The sequence below is a fragment of the Crocodylus siamensis genome, chromosome 1 (assembly GCF_052110815.1).
Source record: "Crocodylus siamensis isolate JL-2025a chromosome 1, ASM5211081v1, whole genome shotgun sequence".
NCBI lineage: Eukaryota > Metazoa > Chordata > Crocodylia > Crocodylidae > Crocodylus > Crocodylus siamensis.
In genome coordinates this window covers 195,446,640-195,465,597 of record NC_143395.1, presented here as the reverse complement: position 1 = coordinate 195,465,597, position 18,958 = coordinate 195,446,640, and the positions used below count along the sequence as shown (strand labels likewise).

The following is an 18,958-nucleotide window of genomic DNA, read 5'->3' as shown; positions in this document are numbered from 1 at the left end:
GAAAAGAAAGAACATTTAATCTGCAAATTTTCTATAAACCAGGTTGTAAAAGCTTTATTTAATGACATATAAAATCACAAAGTGATTGTGCATTGCATACGGTATATTTCCAATAAATAAATATTTACAAATGTGCCAAGTTTACAAAAAAAACAGTGGATTGAACCATTTACAGTCAGAAATCTCAATTTTATATAACACATCCCTCCTTTTAGCTCTTTATTGAAAATCAATATGTAGTTTGATTACTCTGGTATATCAGGAAAAAATGAGGACACTATGTGATAGTCTCACTCTGCATGTACCTATGTTATTTCCACTCAGAAGCAGGGAAGGCTTGAAAACAGACTTAACAGCAAACTTTAACTACAACCAGCTGGTAGCCTGCATGCTTCTGTCAATTCATTTGCAAGCAGTCATCTGATTGTCTGATTTTACAATCCCAGAATTGTAAAGTACGGGTAGAAAATGCCATATGCAGATATTTCACAGGCATATATATGTATCTGCTTGCAGTCATTTGGGCTCCTGTTGAAGTAACAGTCCAAGCAAGCCTCCACTGACAGAACGTAAGCAGAACTTGTGGTGTCTGAATACATTTTTTTCTCCCATATAATGTGATGGAACTGAATCACACTACAGTCTCCTTTGTATTCAGGCCTTTTGCTAGATTATAGTCTCCTAATCCACTGTCTGATTAGGCAAATGTGAAACAAATTTTCCAGGTTTCCCCCAGTATAATGTTAGAATGCAAAGATGCAGGGCTTGATCTTCCTCCCTTTAAAGTCAATGGAAGTTTTGTCACTGACCTAAATGTGAATTAAACCAGGTCCACAGAGGTGACCTGACCAGAACTAAGGGATTTAGTAGAGCAAAGCAAAAATGTACTGTTGTCAACAGGGAGGCTGCTAAAAGGGTTTGTTAATGAAGATTTAATCTGACAGGGGGAGGAGGGTAACAAAATCACTGGAGAAACTGTGGTACTGAACAGAAGGCACAACATAAAAACGAAAAGGCTTTTCTCTTGGAATTAGAGTGACATACATACCATTCACACCAACACCCCCACAACAAAACTCCGTCACAAACAAACAGCAATAAAATCATTTTTTTCCCCAAAGAGGAAAAAGTGACAAACATTCACCAGGGATTTCACTACTGCTCTTAACTTTCTGCAGAAGGTGCTCAGATATGATAATGAGGGGTAACACTATAACACCCAAAAGGAAGAAAAGTGGATGAACAGGTAGGTGGCTACATACAGACAGACAGAGATGAGAGTTAGTTTCCTACAGACTATAAAGACAGGGAGATGAAACTAGGAGAAGCACTGACCAAAAGAACTTTGCTAGTTCTTTAGTAATTCTCAGTTTTAAAAAACCACACAAAACAAAAAACCAACCTAAATAAATGCAGCAGCATTCCAGCTCTTCTTCTTGGCTGATGCAGAAAAGAACTCCTAATACTGCCTTTGGATAAGAGCCACTTGGGCTGAGCTGTCCCAAGGTCTATTACTCTTAGATCAGAGTTGCATATACTCGCTTGCCTTACAGTCAAGATAGATTAAAATAGTCAGTTCCAAACCAGGACACTCTTCTCAGAAATAAAGTTCTTTCTTTCAATTCCATTGAAGTCACCATGTCATGAACGGTGGGAAACCAAAAGGCATCTGTCTGCCAATTTCCTTACAGAGGGCAGAGACAATGGCTCTCTACTGAATGCAGTGGCATTTAGATCTCCCGTGCCTTGCAAGGGATAGTTTCTAGAACTGGCAAAAAACATGGTGAACCTCTTTTTTCACTCCCCCCCTCACTCCCCACAAGAAAAATCATTCATAACTTTTCCTGAATTCTGTTTTCCATTGGAATTATGAAAAAACTCTCAGCCTGTTCTCTATTTCTTCCTTTCATTTCAGTCTGAATCTCTACAATTTCTGGCCAGCAGAGGAACATCCTGGGGTAACGTGATAGAGTCCCACTTCCTTTTCTATACTGCTGCTACATTTATAGTCCATGGCTCTTTGGGCAATGAAATTCTTCTTCATTAGGTGGTAGACGAGGGCTATCAGGATGATGATCATGGACAGAGTGCCCACGATGATGCCAACCAGAGCCCCAGGGTGAAGGCTCTTAGCTGGTGGGAGCTGGGTAGGGACTGGTGTTTGCGGGTAAATTTCACCGCTCCCTGAAATCTCTGTTTCGAAATCACTCGTATTTACACATGTGTATGGGTCAGTGAGGACCTGCCCCTCAGGGCAATCGCACCTGAAGCTTCCTAGTGTATTCGTGCAGATCCCATCACAATGCTGCATTTCACACTCATTGATGTCTATACACATTTTGGGACCTGTTTCAGATTCATCCAAGATGAACCCGTCAGGGCACATGCAATTACTCTGGACATGGGGGTCGCATTCGGCAGGGCATTGACTCTGGTTGCAAAACGAGACGCATTTTAAAGGGTTCTTGGGGTCAGGGGCATAGCCTTCAAAGCAGACGCATCTGTAACCCCCAGGGACGTCCTCACAGTGGTGCTGGCACGAGACTTCGTAGCACTCTAACACATCCTTGCATTTCCCCTCCACCAGCTCATAGCCCTCATGGCACTGGCACTGGAAGCCCCCTTCGGTGTTGATGCATATCTGGTCGCAGACCTGCGGGTTCACTTGACAGTCGTCGATGTCTTTGCAGTGGATGCCATCCTCGGTCAGCTCGTAGCCCTCATGGCACATGCAGATGAGGTCGGTGCCGTGGGGGACGCAGAGCTGCTCGCAAGGGGCACTGGCGCAGGGGGCCGAGCAGCTGCGGGCGTCCGCCTCCAGCTTCCTCCCCTCGGGGCAGGTGCAGGAGGGATGCCCGTCCTTCTCCTGGCACGTGCCCTTGCACCCCCCGTTCTCCACCTGGCAGGCCCAGGCCCCGGGCAGGTGGGCACTCCACCTGAAAAGCCCGCCGTCCTCCTTGCACACCAGCTGCAAGTTGAGCGCCGGGAGCCAAGCCTCGGTGTCCGGCGGCAGGGCCACCAGGTCGCTGTCCCGCGCCCCGAAGGGAGTGCGGTAGGTCACGTCCCCGCCGGACAGCCCCCGGCACGTGCCGAGGTAGTTGTACTCGCACAAGAAGCCGTCCAGGGAGTCGTGGCAGCGCCGCTCCTCCCAGAGCAGGTCCCGGGACACCGCGGCGCACGCCCGGCCGCACACGGAGCCGTTCCGCCGCCAGTTGACGTAGTCGGTGTCGGCGTCGCCCGTGACCCAGCGGAAGCCGCGCAGCCGCGGGCCAGGCTCGGTGCAGTCCCGGGGCAGGTGCAGGCCGAGCCAGAGCCTGGCGGCGGCACTGCTGTTCTGCAGCAGCAGCTCCAGCACGTCGGCGGCCACGGTGGAGCGCACCGTCATGAGGTGCCCGCCCCGCTCCTCGCAGCCCCGGCGGGCGCTCGCGAAGCCGCCCCGCGCCCAGTGCAGGCTGAAGCAGTCGTGCTCCACGCACTGCGCCCCCGCGACCGGCGCCCCGAGCCCCCGCGCCAGCGCCAGCGCCGCGCCCAGCACCACCAGCACCGCCAGCATCCTGCCCGCCGGCCGGCCGCGGGCAACCGCGCCCCGCGCCCCGCGCCCCAGCCTTTATAAGGGCTCCCGGAGAGGGAGGGAGGGCGGAAGGAAGGGCCGCGGCTGCCCGCCCTCGCAGCCACACACCCCCCGGGCCTGGCTCCCCCCGGGCGGGGAGGAGGAAAGGCGGGCGGGGGCCGCAGAGGAAAGGGAGATGCGCGAGGGGAAGGGGCCGCCGGCGCTGACTCCGCGGGACACGCCCGAGAGTCCCCAGGGCTGTCACACCCTCCCCCCCACGCCCCACTGGCAATCCCCGAGCCGCAGTGCGAGCCTCCGAGCCCACTGGAAGCCCTCGAGCCCCGTAGAAAATCCCCACTGGGAGCCCCCACAGCCTAGTGAAAATCCCCCAGCCTCACTGGAAGCCTCCGAGCCCCGTTGAACATCTCCGAGCCCCACTGGAAGCCCTCACCCCCTCAGGAAAATCCTGGAGCCCCACTGGAAGCCCTCAAGCCCTACTGAAAATCCCCTGGCCCCACTGGAAGCCCTGGAGCCCCCTCAGAAGCAGTGGCAGGGCTCAGAGCTGTTCTGCAGGGGGGGAGCTGTACTCCCAACAGGCCAGAGGTGAGCAAGGGGGCAGCTGGCTTGAGGGCACCCCATTTGAGAAGCCCGTCTGCCCCCCCCACCTTCTGTGGGTCTCAGCTGGGCACATTACGAATTTTTTCTCCCCCCACCCTGCACAGTGTTCCCGTGGGACTCCTCACATTCAGTGGGTGTATATTTAGAAACTGCCCTTTGCAAAAGGGAACTGTCCAGAAATGTTTGTGTTATGCCTCCCTGTCCCCATGCCCCCCTCCCCATGCTATTCATAGGCAGAGCATAGCAAAGGGAAACCACCAAACGGTTTCTAAGGAGTTACAGTCATTTTCCCCCTGGGGCCAAAGCAGGCCCACGAGCACTCTTGCCAGCTCTGCACAGCAGGTGTTGTGTATTGGCTGTGAAATAACTTGGCAAGGTTTGTTTAGATGATGGGAGAACCTCTGCCCCCAGTCTGGTAAGCAAAGGTAAGCAAAGCAAATGAATAGGGGAAAATGGGGATGAGCCCGGTAGGCTCTGCAAATATCACTTGTGCCCCTGTGCTTTTTCCAGACGGGGGCGCTGAGCTGCTGCAGAGCCAGAGGCTGATTTGGCTGGAAGAAGACCCACAAGTACAGGGAGGAATCATACAGTGACCCCTTCTCCTTGCCGCCACCGACAGCAAGCGGGACTGTGTGAGTCTGTTCCACATCAGCCTGTAAGTAGACTGGTCTTGTCAAAACTTGCAGTCAGGAAAAAAAACTGAGTCAAGGGAACTGGGATAGAAACAACCTGTTCATGAATTAAAAGGGTTTTCCCCAGTCCACCGTGACTCTCCCTGCTTGCCTGCTCTCTTCCCAGCCTATCCCTGGAAAAGCCAGCCAGCAAAGAAACAAGCCAAACTGGCTTCCCCCACCCCGCAAACTCAATGCTGATTGATCATGATCAACACCAGCAAGTGTCGCTGGGATGCTGAACATGAGATACTTAGCCTTTGATTTGACACTTACTTCTGTGTTGCTTCTGTGTAGTTATCCAAGTTAGCCTGAAACCAGGCAGAAGGCAAGGTAGAGGCACACCTTATAAGCTAAACTGATCTCCAAACATTCATTATTATTATCATCACCCAAGCCCCCCTCAGATCTAGACATTTCTTCCTCTTGGAAATTTCCAGTAAGATTTCCCACAGGCACAAAGCCTCTGCATAAACTTCCCTCAGAGCTCCCTGCCATGCTCTTCTGAATTCTTACCCTGATGTTAAGCTACAAGGCCAAACACTTGGAGGAGGCAGATAAGCTGTGGATCTGAGTGCCTGCACAGGCAGACGGGCTGGGGTTTTGTTTCACATCCCTCCCCCCTCCCTGCTTTTCCTGTTCCAGGCCAGGGTCTGGGCTTCCAGGGGACCTCTGCGCTTTCTACGGGATGAAATAAGATGCTGCTTTGGGAGCTCTGATTAAGCACTGGGACTCCACAACGCCCTGTCCCTGTCAAGAGGAAAAGGTCACATCCTAACTGCCTGGCTGGAGCTGCATGCGTCAGTTCTGCAGAGGGTGGTGTTCCGGGGACGGGGGCATCTCAGCCTGGCAGCTGCATCTGGAAGATCAGAAGCACCCCTCCTTGTGGGCCAGGTTGTCCACAGTGAGTCACAGTGGAGTCGGGAAAGGGTGAGAGGTGAGAGGCTGAACACTGAACTGTTAAACTTGCTTTTCAAGCCACAAAGTCACAAGGGAGCTGGAAACATGCCAGGCCAGTAAGCTTCCTGGGAATAAGCTACAAGAAGCTCCATTACAAACTATGGGCTGGGACATCCAAAGGCATTTTAAGCAAAACTTCCCTTTGAATGTGACAATGGAGGCTGCTTGAAAAGGGACCAGACCCTATGGCCAAATTACAGCAAAACAGGAATTAATCTTAAATAATTCAGTGTGTTGCCATTGCTGCTTCTATCGCAGGACTCCAAAGCACTAGAGCTCCCTGTTCCTACTGAAGTATGGTTCTGCCTTTCTGTGTATTGTAAACATTGATTTAATAGATTTCATAGACATTAGGGCTGGAAGGGACCTCGGAAGATCATCGAGTCCAGCCCCCCGCCCAAAGGGCAGAAAGTCAGCTGGGGTCATAGGATCCCAGCAAGATAAGCATCCAATTTACTCTTGAAGGTGTTCAATGTAGGTGCTTGAACCACCTCCGATGGCAGGCTGTTCTAGACCTTGGGGGCTCGGACAGTAAAGAAATTCTTCCTTATGTCCAGCCTGAAACTGTCTCGCAGTACTTTATGACCATTCGACCTCGTCATCCCTTGGGGCACTCTGGTCAACAAACGTTCCCTCAGATCCTGGTGATCACCCCTGATAAGCGTATAGGTAGCCACCAGATCACCCCTGAGCCTGTGCTTTTCCAGGCTAAGGAGCCCCATGGCTCTCAGCCTGTCATCGTAAGGTCTGTTTTCCTGACCTCTGATCATGCGCGTGGCTCTTCTCTGCACTCTCCCCAGTTTCTCCACATCCTTTTTGAATTGTGAAGCCCAAAACTGGATGCAGTACTCCAGCTGTGGCCTCACCAAGGCCGAGTACAAGGGGAGAATGATGTCCCGGGATTTGCTTGAGAAGCATCTATGGATGCAAGCCAGCATTTTGGTCTCTTTATGAGCCGCAGCATCGCACTGAAGGCTCATGTTCATCTTGTGGTCAATGATGACCCCCAAGTCTCTTTCTTCCATAGGCCAACATAGTACTGCCGAGCCTATAAATGATGCTGCTGCTGAGGTTTTTCTTTCCCAGGTGGAGAAGCTTGCATTTTTCAGTGTTAAATGTCAGTCTGAAGGTATATGGAGGTATACAGGTGCATACTTACCATGCCTTCTGTCTATTATGGCACATCTGCTCCTGTTAATCGTTGTAGTTACTGTTTTGCCCAGCCTGTGCTGGAGGAGGGTGCGTGGACTGGAATCCTTTTCCTTGGGGTGGGGAGGCTCCAATCCACCCATCCCAACCCTCCAGTGCAGGCTCAGTAAACCCCAGCCCAGAACTCCCTCTCTTCCCTTCTCTCCCCTCCCATCCTGCAGACAGCACTGGGCAACCTAGCCCCAATCAGACAGAAGTTAATGAATGCACTCTTCATTACATGAGGATTAATTTATCATGCAGTCGGGTACTTCTAAAGCACACCACAGCCATGCACTTCTGTCGGGGCCTGACTGCAGAGTGCTTTCAAGGGGTAAATCGTGACAAATGTCAGTTCTGTCAGCGCCCTATGTGTAAAAGAGGGATGATTATAGTGCCCTCCTTTTGAAGAGATTTAAGATGCCTGGATGAAAACCACTGCATAAAAGGTAGGGGGCAAACAAACGTATTTAGATGTCTAACTCCTATTTGGGCGCCTAACACCCATTCAATCAGTGTAGGAGGTAAGGGGCCTAAATACTTTTGTGGAGCTTGTCTTCATTGTCACTGTGCTATATATAAATTATAAGAGGCTAAACAGTATGAAAAAGACTGTCAGGTCAGCATCTTGCATGCACACTGTAGGCCCACAGCAAGCTCAGTTTCTGCTGTAATGCACAGGGTACATCTTCCCAATGGTCTTGGTTTTTCCCATACTTGATAAACTGGCCAGCACTGCAGGCAGTAGCATCACAGTGACAACACTGAAACTGTGGGGCCTCACACTTCTAGATCTCAAAGGGTTTACAAAGCCATTCCCGCTCTCCCCACTGGTTTAGACAGGGTGAGCGGAGCGTAGAGAAGTGAAGTGACTCACCAAAGGTCATTTAGCAAGTCTGTGGCAGAACTTGGCATAAACCCCAGGCATGTGGGTTACCCTTAGCCCTGTGCTTGGTCAAGATGACCCCTGCTACTGAAATACTCTCTTCTGTAAGCCAGGAATTCCTCTGGGAGGGGAACATATATCTCCCCTTGTTGCTTCCTGGGTAAAATTGATTTTACTGAATGGATGAGTGGAAATTCCCTCACACATTCCTCAGAGCGCTGTTTTGTGCAGCTCTAGCCAGTGAGGGACTATGAATCTTTTCTGCACCCCACTTCTCCCCCCTTCTTTTCCTATTGACTCCCCAGCCTCCAATCCAGTAGGTGACATGATTTTCAAATTGAGGAGCTGGGCCACTGGCAGGGCACTGTGGAGGCGGCTCTAGGTGAAGGAGGAGGAGGGCTGTTGATGCGGAGGTAGAAAGGAAAGGGGGCCTGGTCTTCCCCTTCTTCATAGAGATAAACAGGAGCACTTTCCAAAGTAGGGTGGGGTTGGAGAAAGCTCCTGATTCTTTGTTATAGGGGGGAAGGGGGAGTGAGGTGGGAGAAAACTTGGGATTCCTTCTAGGTCTGTTCACAGATCTGGCTTGTTTCTCACTCTCCATCCAGTCAAGGTCTTATCCACTTGTGCCTGTGTGGCCTACCCCTTCCCCACCCTCATTCATACACTCCACATCCCCCATCCTCATACCCTCTTCCAACACGTCACCCCATTTCTCCCTCTTGGCCCTCACCACTCTTGTTCAGTGCATCTGCCTTGAATGCCCTTGAGCTCCCCCAATTTACCTGTGCTCAGAAAGCCCCTTCACCCAACATGCAGCTCAAACCTTGCCCCCATCCCACCCAACCCCACAAATACCTCTTGTGATGAGGTAACTTTCCCTCTTCCTCCCATCCACAGCCTCTTCAGGCTAAGGACTCAATCTGTCCAAAACAAAACTTCCTGCTGTCCAGGTCCTTTACTGGCTTCAGAATGTTATCAACTCTTCTGAAAATACTGCTCTAGATAGCCAATGATGCTCATAGTGATTCATAAAAAGGGAGGGTAAGTACAGGTCCAGCTTGGAGGCATTAGCTGGCCATCCCAGGAGTCATGAATGAATTTGCTGTCACTTTGTTCAGCGGCTCATTGTTTCGGTGGGAGTTTCACCAGACAGAATTCACAAGGGGGGTTTTTGCCTCTTTCCAAGCCCCAAATTTAGATCTATAAAACCTCTGCATAACACTGGAGGCTCCTAAGTCTTCTTGGCCAGTTCCCCAGTAAAGTCCTCTTGGGAGGCTACATTTCCATCAGCTATGCTCTGGCCATCCAGAGACCTGATGCCTCCACACCTGTGGAACAACTGGGGCACTTCTCTACCTTTGCATCAATAGGGCCTGGGTCTGCTGGATGCTCCTTGCCTCACATAAAGCACCACCAAGAGGAAGAGGAGATGGTTGCCTCAGGTGTGTGGGACTGGGCTTCAAAATCAGTCAGGTAAAATAAGGATGTAAACCCAGTTTTGCCACATGCCAGGGAAGTGCTTAGTCCCTTGTCTCTCGGATTTCAAAAGGAGTGAGAGTCTTCTTCCTTCTCCCTTTCAGATGAACATTCTCAGGGGAGGCCTCATGAGCGTCAGTGCCAGGCAAAGAGATAGGATTGTCTCTAAGAATTATAGAAAGTGAGGATTGGAAGGGCCCTCAGGAGGTCCTCTAGTCCAACCCTCTGCTCAAAGCAGGACCAGCCCCAACTAGATCATCCCAGCCAAAGCTTTGTCTAGCTGGGCCTTAAAAACCTCCAAGAATGGAGCTTCCACAGCCTCTCCGGGTGACCTGTTCCATTGTTTTACTTTTCTTGCCTGGACGTAGGGGCCCAACATTTTCCAATGTGCCTGGTTTAAGTCACCCCCATTTCCTTGGTATGAGCTAATCAGATGGTTCCCTGTTCAGCCTGTAAATGACTGTGACTTCCCTTTGTAGGTGCCTGTCTCTGAACATTTTAGGAACACAGAAGTGGAAAGGGCCTCCTCACCACTGAGTTTAGTGCCCTGTGTTTCCAGGCAAACACTGACCCAAGGCATCCCCAAAATAGCCATTTCAAACCCTCAGAAACAATTACAAGGAACAATACCTGAAATACCAGGGGTGCTATCTAATGTACCACAGATAAAAGCAGGGGGAAGAAGAGAACACTGTCAATGTCCTGCCCCTGCAGTGGTAGGGAAGTAGTTGGTTCACAGATGCCCAGAAGTTAGGAAAAGGACCTCACGCCACACCACTGGGAAAGGCAATCACTTCCCCCACACCCTACATAGTCTGCACTAGTCTAACGTGGGCAAAAAACTAAGACCTTCTTGCCTCCAATCTGTGAGCTTTCTAAGTAGGAAACCTGGAGTTGTGAATTTCACAAGGCAGAGAGGCTTAAACATGAGGCTTTGCAATGCTGAGCTTAAGGTCCCCCAAAATCAATCCCAAAAATCAGGGTTCATTGGTGGTAGTGGGTTGCAGTCTGACAGATCCTATATTAACCTGAAGGTTCCCCTGCCATCTCCTGCTATGCCCCTCTGCTCCATTCTTGTGAACAGGGAGGGTCTTCAGTCCCAATATCCTGCATTTTTGAGAAAATAGAGACAATAGTGAGAAGCTGGCATGGACTCTCAGGTGTGCTAGCTTGCAGAACATGCCCTTCTTCCTAAGGCTGCCCTTCAGTGGTCCCTCCCACTCCCCCATTGCAGAAGCCAGGACTGAAATTCTAGCAGCTTTAGAGCCAGTGGGGATTTGACTTTAGATTCTCTTGGTGCTGGGTTTCAGAGCAGGATTGTAGCATATTTTGTAGCTATTGTTGGCAAGTTTCTTGCTGGACTTGCATGATGTTTTTGAAGACTTATTGTATTGAAGAAGAGGATGACTTTGTGCTGATACCAAGTATATCTACACTTAAGGCATAGCTAAAACTGCAGCTCACCACCTCTGCACTTACCCAACTCCTCAGGTAGATTTGGCAGCCCAGGCTCAGTTCTGTCCTTCTGTGGTAGCTAGCATTACCTGAGCATTTCAAGCTAGCTGGAATCCATCAAACACACACTGTGCTCACAGAAGACACTGAAGTGCTGAAGTGCTTAGGGTCCCGCAAATGACACATTGTAATTACAGACTCTGCCAGTAGGTGGCACTGGATTGGGAATTTTAGGGAAGCTGCAGTTCAAAGGAAGCCAGTGACCCTGAATATGTTACAATAAAGAAGCAACTTTATTCTGCTGGTTGACCACGGAGAAAACACATGCTTTCAGTTTCTCACAGGGAAGCTGTTCTGTTTTTTTCTGGGCTGGAGGCACATAGCCAATCTTGATTTCATCGCTGTATTAACCATGTCACTAAGCGACAGGCATACGCCAATGTTGGCCTCCTTAATGCAAAATGAGAATGAGGCTCCAGGGAAAATGCTGGACTCTTTCAAAAAGAGGCAAGAAGATTAGAAGTTTCCTTGGGAATTCACTGAAATTTTCCGTGGCACTTAGGAATTTAGAAAATGCTTCCTTTGGCTGGAAGGATGTGATATTAATCATGATGGATGAGCATCACAGACCTCTTGTATTTCTCCAGTTCACTGTAAAGTAAAGCAACTGTAGGGTGCTGACGTAAGATGGGGCATGCCGAGAAGTGGATTATGATGGTTTCTTCTGTCCTTTGCATGTTATCTCCTGGTTACTCAAAAATAAAGAAATAAACTGTGTCCTGACTCAGCCTTGAAATTAGTCAGAGAGGATTGCACAAGCTGTTGGCTGGCATGCTGTGCTGTGCTGTGCTGTGCTGGATGTATGTACAGATCATCTCCTGGGATGGCAAACACAGCCATCAGGTGGAATTGCTGATGAGCTGGCTTTGGGGGCGGCTCCAAAAAGGCCATTTTTTTAGATTGCCCCATGCCCCATGCAACTATATTGCAGCACATAAGGCAGCATAGTTCTTTCCAAAGGTCCAATCCAAAATCACTGAAAGCTGTGGTAGGGTTTTCATGAACTTCAGTGGACCTTGGATCAGGTCCTATTTTCCCCCTTTTTTATGCTGTAATTGTGGGCATCCAGTGGCTTATAAGAAACAAGTCAAGGCAAAAATAAAAGCAGGCAGGGGATGTTTTAAAAATGTTTGGAGCACCTCAACAAGGAGAGGCGAGATGCTCAGCAGAGATGGTGCCTTCTCCTGCTCTTGACAGTGCTTAAATTACTCAGGAGAAATTGCTCAGTTCCCTCATTTGCAAGTGGACTGACTGCAGCATGGCCAGTCGCAAACAGCTCAACAGCCCCAAGTCACAAACCAAAAAAAATTGTAAGCCTGACCTAACCAGTGTTGTTAGATATACAATATTTATCCTATCTGTACAGCAGATTTGACCCCTGATGTTCATATTTGCATATTCCTAAATTGTTGCAGCATCTGATCAGTTTTTGCTAAATGCAGTGATTTGGGGCCAGGGTTGATACAATAGTTCCGTTTTTCAAATGGAGCACCTCCTGGTCCAAAATTCATAAGAATTTTTTTAATAAACTTGTGGATTTGAGGGCCTTTTGATTGTTGACCTTCCCTTCCATTCCCCAGCCATATGTGTGACCATCAGTGCCACCAGTTTTCCCACATGTTAAGGCAGGTGATTTTGGCCCCTGTAAAAGAAGCTCTCACCACCCCCTGACCTCTACCCACCCACAAATCAGTCTTGATCCAAGATCAGTGCTGTGCCCACATCAGCCTGTGACCAAGCCCTGGCACCAGTTTTGCCCTCAACTTGGCCCCTTAGTTCCAAGGATTCTCCAACCCCACTTGCTCTTCCCCAGCCAGACACTGAACGGAGGGAGGTACAGGGAGCTGAGGAACCAACTTGTTTGCAGGAGGGAGCTAGGGAGGAAGAAGCAGGGCTGTCCTGAGGTGTTTGGATCTTTCTGCTTGCACCCTTTCTCCCCCCACCCATCCCAAATGGGAATGAGGTCCAATTGCTGCAGCAGCCTTGATGATCTTCCCCAGGAGACAAAGGGGCCAGCACTCAATCAGAGATGGGGAATATCTCATGGAAGGACTGAAACTAGTTATCTGGGTTGACCTCCAGATGGGATTAAGAGCGTTATCCGAGGCATCATTGCTGCCCTGCTTATTTATCTCATGAGCAGAGAAGCTGAACATTTGGAATCAACATTTCCAAACCTTGGGTCACAAGTATGTACTCCATTAATTATGGTACCAAGCTCTTGTTCTCTAAAGAGCTAAAGCTGGGTTTTAACAAATCCAGTTGCCATCATTTTTCCTTGTTCTTCCAGAGCAGTAACACATTTGTACAATTTAGAAAGCCTGTGATACGTGACAGTATCTTGAACAATGCATGACCTCTTAATTCATGTGTTTGATGGAAAGGAGACGTCCTCATGTTCCCCCACAGTGCAATTTCTCTGCTATCCTTTCAAACAATCTTACTGCTTTTTATCTGTTTTTGGCTGGCTTTGCCCCCCTAGTATCTGAGGAGAGCCATGAGCAAAAGGAAAATTAAAAATAAACATCCGTATCTCAAGTCATTCAGACAAAAGTGAATTGATCCCTTTTTATCTCAATTTATATAGCAGTGCTTTACTCTAAAACTGTACTGCAGGAATTAGCTTTTGCAATCCCCTGCCGAGAAACAAATTGATATCCTTCTTTGCTCCATTCATTGCTCTGTGAATATTTTCTTTAACTCATATGAAATGTCTGGTCCCTTTCCAGCCCCATCCAATCTACACTGCCTGCAGGAGGCTGTCCCCTGCTGTGAAAAAAAAAAGGAAAAAAGTAATAAACCCCCAAGCTGCCTTTTGGTGAGATGCAGAGTTGGCCAGGTGGGAATTCACAAGGAAGAATTCATATCAGCAGGCTCCTTGCCTCTCATGGTCCACTTATTCCTGTCCTTGATCTCTTCTACCAACCACCCTCACCTTCTGGCCACACAGAAAAGTTTTGGTAGGGAATGCTATAACCTCCTCGATTCCAAGAGGAGAAATGAACAAATCCCATGTTGGCCTCTATTCCACTGAAACATATGATCTAGATTATTATAGAGACTTATCTTTGCTGGAAAGACTTGCAGGTCTTCATTTTCCCCAACACACTTGCCATCTGGGGATAAAGGGTATCAGGAAATAATGCTAATAATGTATTCCAGCCTCCCCGCCTACCCCTGGATTTATACCTTATTTCTAATGTATACTATATATCTAAACAGCTTGGCCAGTGTGTAAATAATACAGATACAGTTACAAGGTTTGGCAAATTTCTTGAAGAATATCACAGTGAATATGCTGCCATTGCCTTATTTTATTATTGTTGCCTCTCTAACACGAAGTAGTGGAACTTTGGGGCCTTACAAATCAACTTCCCAGTGGACTAAAAATCAGTAAAATCAAATGCAACTAATTGATTTACATAACAGTCCCTGAACCCAACCTGAACACCAATACTTCATTCCTCCGAAGCTACTCTGCTTCCCAAAATTGACTCTAGTGAGAAAGTTTAGAGCAGAGAGCAAACCTTGCTATTTGCAACAGTATATGCATAATACAACTAATATCAATAAACCGTTTATTCAAAGAATACATCCTGCTTACACATAAAAACAAAACAATGTGAAGTTCTATGTGTAAGAACATCATTTGAAGACATTTCATGGAACAACAAATAGGGTCAGATCTAGTATTAAATTTGCATGGCTTTCTGGGCTCAGGGAGATGATTTACTGGCCTCCCAAAAAGCAGGTTACTAGGCCCAAGAGAGCTCCAGGTTGGCTATGGAAAGGTATATTTTCACTGTAAGAGGGTAATATGCTCACATAGCCATACCCAAACTAGTGTCAACATAGCTGGCTTGGATAAGAGCAGTGAAGATGAAGATGCATTGATAGAGACTCACTACCCAAGTTAATGACCTGCATCCTGGACAGTCATGAATTTTTTTCATGAAGCATAAGCCATGACATCTCCACTGTTGTTGGAACCTATACTCAGATAAAAGCTAGTTTGGTCCTGCCTACACACATGGCCATTGTATCTCCCAACTGCAAAGCCAAAGAGGAAAAAAAAACTCTCCCCCACCAAAATCATCTCTTCATTCTCCATGCTCTGCCACTCCCCAGCTGCGGGCATGGTGCCCTGTGTGCCTCATCATGGTGGCACAGGGCTCGTGGCAGCCGCATTGAGCTTCTCTGCTCTGCTACACCAGGTCCTGCCCACTGGGCTGCAGAGGCCCCAGGAGGAAGGCAGCAGGGCAGGGAACCCCAAGCCTACAGCTGGCAGCCCGCATCCACCCTTACCCTGCACACAAATCTGGGGGGCTTGTGCCCCCATGCCGCCTCCAGGGTGCACACAGTGGCAAGGAGTCAGCCCCGCCCCTGGACGAGCTGCCCGCAGCTTCATCCCACTCCCCACCTAGGCCCTGTGGCTGTGCATTGTGGCCCCAGGCCCCAAGCCCCATGCACTGTCCAGGCTGGGAAGCAGCCCCAGACCTGCCCAACTCCCTCCCTCCCTCACTATGGGGGCCTCAGTTCCTCCCCACCGCACCAGACTCACCTGCTGGAGCTGCTCTCCTGGTTGTCTGGTGGCCATGTGCATATGTACATGAATGTATGCACATAGCACCCATGCCTAACTGCCCTCCTCCTGCTCCCCCCAAACTCTTTCAGGTTGGAACTCTTAAAATGAGAAAAATCCAGGTTTTACCAAGTTTTTCTGTGGTGAACGGAAAGCCCGGATTCTTGGTCATAGCTCATCAACACACATCACTTAAAATACTTTGCTAGGGCTGAACCTCCGATTCATAGTCCTCCCCACCCCCCAAAAAAATTGTGTTTTAATTTAATACAGAGCAATGATAAGATCTGAAAAATATGTTCTTAGTTTCCTGTTTTGCAGAAAGAATCCCTTGCCCTTTCTCCTTTGGCAACAGGGTCTTTCTAAAGGGGAAAAGAGTGTATCAGTTGGATGAGTCAGCCTCCTCTGATCATATGACCTGTTGAGTTACTGGATGCTACATGTCAAGTCATTCATACAACCACTGTCTTCCCTGCTTTTTCACAAACAGCCAGTGAAGAAAGGTTGAAGGCGTTGCATGTTTCTCTAAGGCAGAGGGCGCAGGCAACAGCATATTTCACTGAACGTGATGCAACGTACAAAACCATAAATTTTGATCCAACCTGGCATTACTGCACTGTGACACTGGTGTGACCCCATAGATTTCAGTCTAATTACTGGAGATAAAACTGGAGTAACACAGTGGTGAATCAGGCCCATAAATTTTCTTAAGACCTTCAATACACAGGTAGCCTGCAATACAGCTAAGTAGTGATTTTACTAGCTATCTGAAGCATTGCTTTAACTACTACATCTTTCTACAATCAGTAACCCTGCAATGTGTCAAGCCTCATTCTTCAGGGCAGCAGCTGATTCTCTGAGAAGTACGAGAAGGAATTTTTTCCTGGCAGAAACTCCAGTAGACTTACTAGAATCTCTCAGTTCTTTGTACTGTTTCCTAATGTTTTTTCATGAAGCTTAGTACCTCATGGAGGTGGAACCTGGTAATAGGCATCAGGGGTGGGATGTTCCCAAAGATAGAAGAGAACTAGGCATCCAAGTCCTAATGACTATAGTTTCATAGTTTCTAGGGTCAGAAGGGACCTGAGGAGATCATCAAGTCTGACACCCTGCCGTGGCAGGAAAGAATGCTGCGGTCAAACGACCCCAGCAAGGTATTCATCCAGCTCCTCTTAAAGACCCCCAGGGTAGGAGCCAGCACCGCTTCTCTTGGAAGTTGGTTCCAGATCCTAGCCGCCCTGACCGTGAAGTAGCGCCTCCTGATGTCTAGTCTGAATCTACCCTCTGCCAGCTTGTGACCGTTACTTCTAGTCACTCCTGGTAGCGCTCTGGGGAACAGGGACTCCCCCAGTGCCGGCTGATCCCCCTTGGCAAGTTTGTAGGTGGCCACCAGATCCCCCCTCAGCCTTGTTTTATGTAGGCTGAACAAGTTCAGGGCCCGTAGCCTCTCCTCGTAGGCCCTGCCCTGTTGTCCCCAGATCATGCGAGTGGCCCTCCTCTGGACCCTCTCCATGGTGTCCACATCCCTCCTGAAGTGCGGCACCCAGAACTGGACGCAGTACTCCAGCTGTGGCCTAACCAGTGCTGCATAGAGGGGAAGGATCAACTCCTTGGATCTGCTTGAGATGTATCTGTGGATGCATGACAAAGTGTGGTTGGCCTTCCTAACTGCATCCCCACACTGCTGGCCCATGTTCATCTTGGAGTCAATGATGACTCCAAGAACTTTTTCTGCCTCTGCACTGATGAGAAGGGAGTTCCCCAGCCTGTAGGTATGCTGCTGATTCTTCCTCCCCAGGTGCAGCACCTTGCACTTGTTGGTGTTGAATCCCATCCAGTTCCCATTTTACTGGCACTATGTGTCAATAAAAAATATATTTGTGTCAATATAAGAGATGTGTCACCAATAGTTCCAGAGAGGTATTCCTCTTCCTCTATTCAGCATTGGTGAGGCCACAGCTGGAATACTGTGTCCAGTTCAGGGCATTGCGCTTCAATAAAGATGTAGACAAGCTCGAAAGGGTGCAGAGAAAGTCCACCCATGTGATCAAGGGCCTGGGAGATAGGCCTTGTGAGGAGAGACTTTGGGATCTAGGTTTGTTCAGTCTGAGTAAAAGAAGGCTGAGGGGTGACTTGATAGTTGCCTACAAATATGTCAAAGGAGAACACCAGGATCTGGGAGAGAAACTTTTCAGAAAAGCACCCCCCGGGAGGACGAGGTCCAATGGGCACAAGTTAGTGGAGGAAAAGTTTAGGCTAGACATAAGGGAAAACTTCTTTTCCATATGAAAAGAATCCTAGAATCTGGAACACACTCCCAGCAGAGGTGGTGCAGTCGCCAGCCCTGGCGGTGATCAAGAGGAGGCAGGACAAGCACCTCATTGAGCTTCTTTGAGCCCAGTTACCTCCTGCTCATGGCAGGGGACTGGACTTGATGATCTTACAGGTCTCTTCTGGTCCTTCTTCCTATGATTCTGTGACTAAGGCTGGTCAACATTTTTATGTGGGACTTTTCTGGTCTTGAAAATTCAAATTTTGACTAAGTGACTATAAATGCAGGCATCTCTAATATCAGCTTTCAGTGGGATTTGGGCATTTATTTGCCTTGAAATATCTGGCCACTAATTCTTCAAGAGAAATGCTTAGATGTTTTTATTTTAACTCAGTGGATTTGCCTGGGTTAGGAAAGAGGTTGTGGTTAGGTCAATGCTACCTGACCATGATGTTGTCTTATTGCAGATGTAGTATAGCATCAGATAGGCCAATGAAGTAAATGGAAATCAGGCCTGGGAAAAAGGTCTTGGTAAGGCTAGGACATGATAGCCAGCCATGCCCTAACCTTGAACTCTGAATAGAGAATCTCTGGGGCCTAATTTTTCACTGCTCTGACCTTCTGTACTCCGCTGTACCTGTATAAAGTGAAGACAAATTGGATGCACAATGGTACAATACTTTATGTGCACTTTGCACATATGCATATTGCATTTGCATATTGCATATGTGCAAAATGCACGTAAAATATGTGCATATCTTCAGCTGATCCCTTTGTATGCAACATAATGGAGGACTAAGCCGAAGAAATGCACATGTACAAGTCCAGTGTCAGGCATTCACTTGAAATGATAACCAACAGGGACATAATTTGCCCATCATTTTTGTCATCAGTGTAGCCTTCTTATGTATTCTTCTTTGCTTTGAAAGAAAACAGTTCCATAAACATTCCCATTAATATTCTTTTATGTGCTTAAAATATGCTCACAATAAATCTCAGGAGAAAAGAAATATCACCAATAGTGGGAAATACAGATATTCCAAAAAGCAAAAACAAAATCATCTGTGCTCTTCTTCTAACTGAACATTTTCCATTAGCTTTTCAGATCTTCAATAGGGCAAAACATATCTTCAAGATGAACTGGGGCAGCATTTTTAGTCCAAAATGCTTTTTTCTAGTAAAAAAAAGTCTTCTGTAGAAAATGATAATGTTCATTTTTGATTAAATGAAAGATTCAGTT

At 48.2% G+C, this 18,958-nt stretch overlaps 1 protein-coding gene and 1 long non-coding RNA gene across 2 annotated transcripts; one reads left to right on the top strand and one right to left on the bottom strand.

Moving 5' to 3' along the window:
• Positions 1 to 27: 27 nt before the first annotated feature.
• On the bottom strand, positions 28 to 3,602 carry THBD (thrombomodulin). Its single transcript, XM_090051887.1, has one exon. It carries the CDS (start codon positions 3,551 to 3,553, stop codon positions 1,925 to 1,927), a length of 1,629 nt encoding a protein of 542 aa, XP_089908013.1. The 5' UTR covers positions 3,554 to 3,602; the 3' UTR covers positions 28 to 1,924.
• Positions 3,603 to 3,649: 47 nt separating this feature from the next.
• Positions 3,650 to 11,581, top strand: LOC149873838 (uncharacterized). Its single transcript, XR_016442989.1, has 3 exons — positions 3,650 to 4,593; positions 4,679 to 4,823; positions 5,485 to 11,581. It is a non-coding gene; the product is annotated as an uncharacterized LOC149873838 (long non-coding RNA).
• The last annotated feature ends 7,377 nt before the right edge of the window (positions 11,582 to 18,958 follow it).

Bases quoted from the DNA above. Each gene is read 5' to 3' on its own strand.
- THBD (XM_090051887.1), bottom strand. From the start codon at position 3,553: ATGCTGGCGGTGCTGGTGGTGCTGGGCGCGGCGCTGGCGCTGGCGCGG.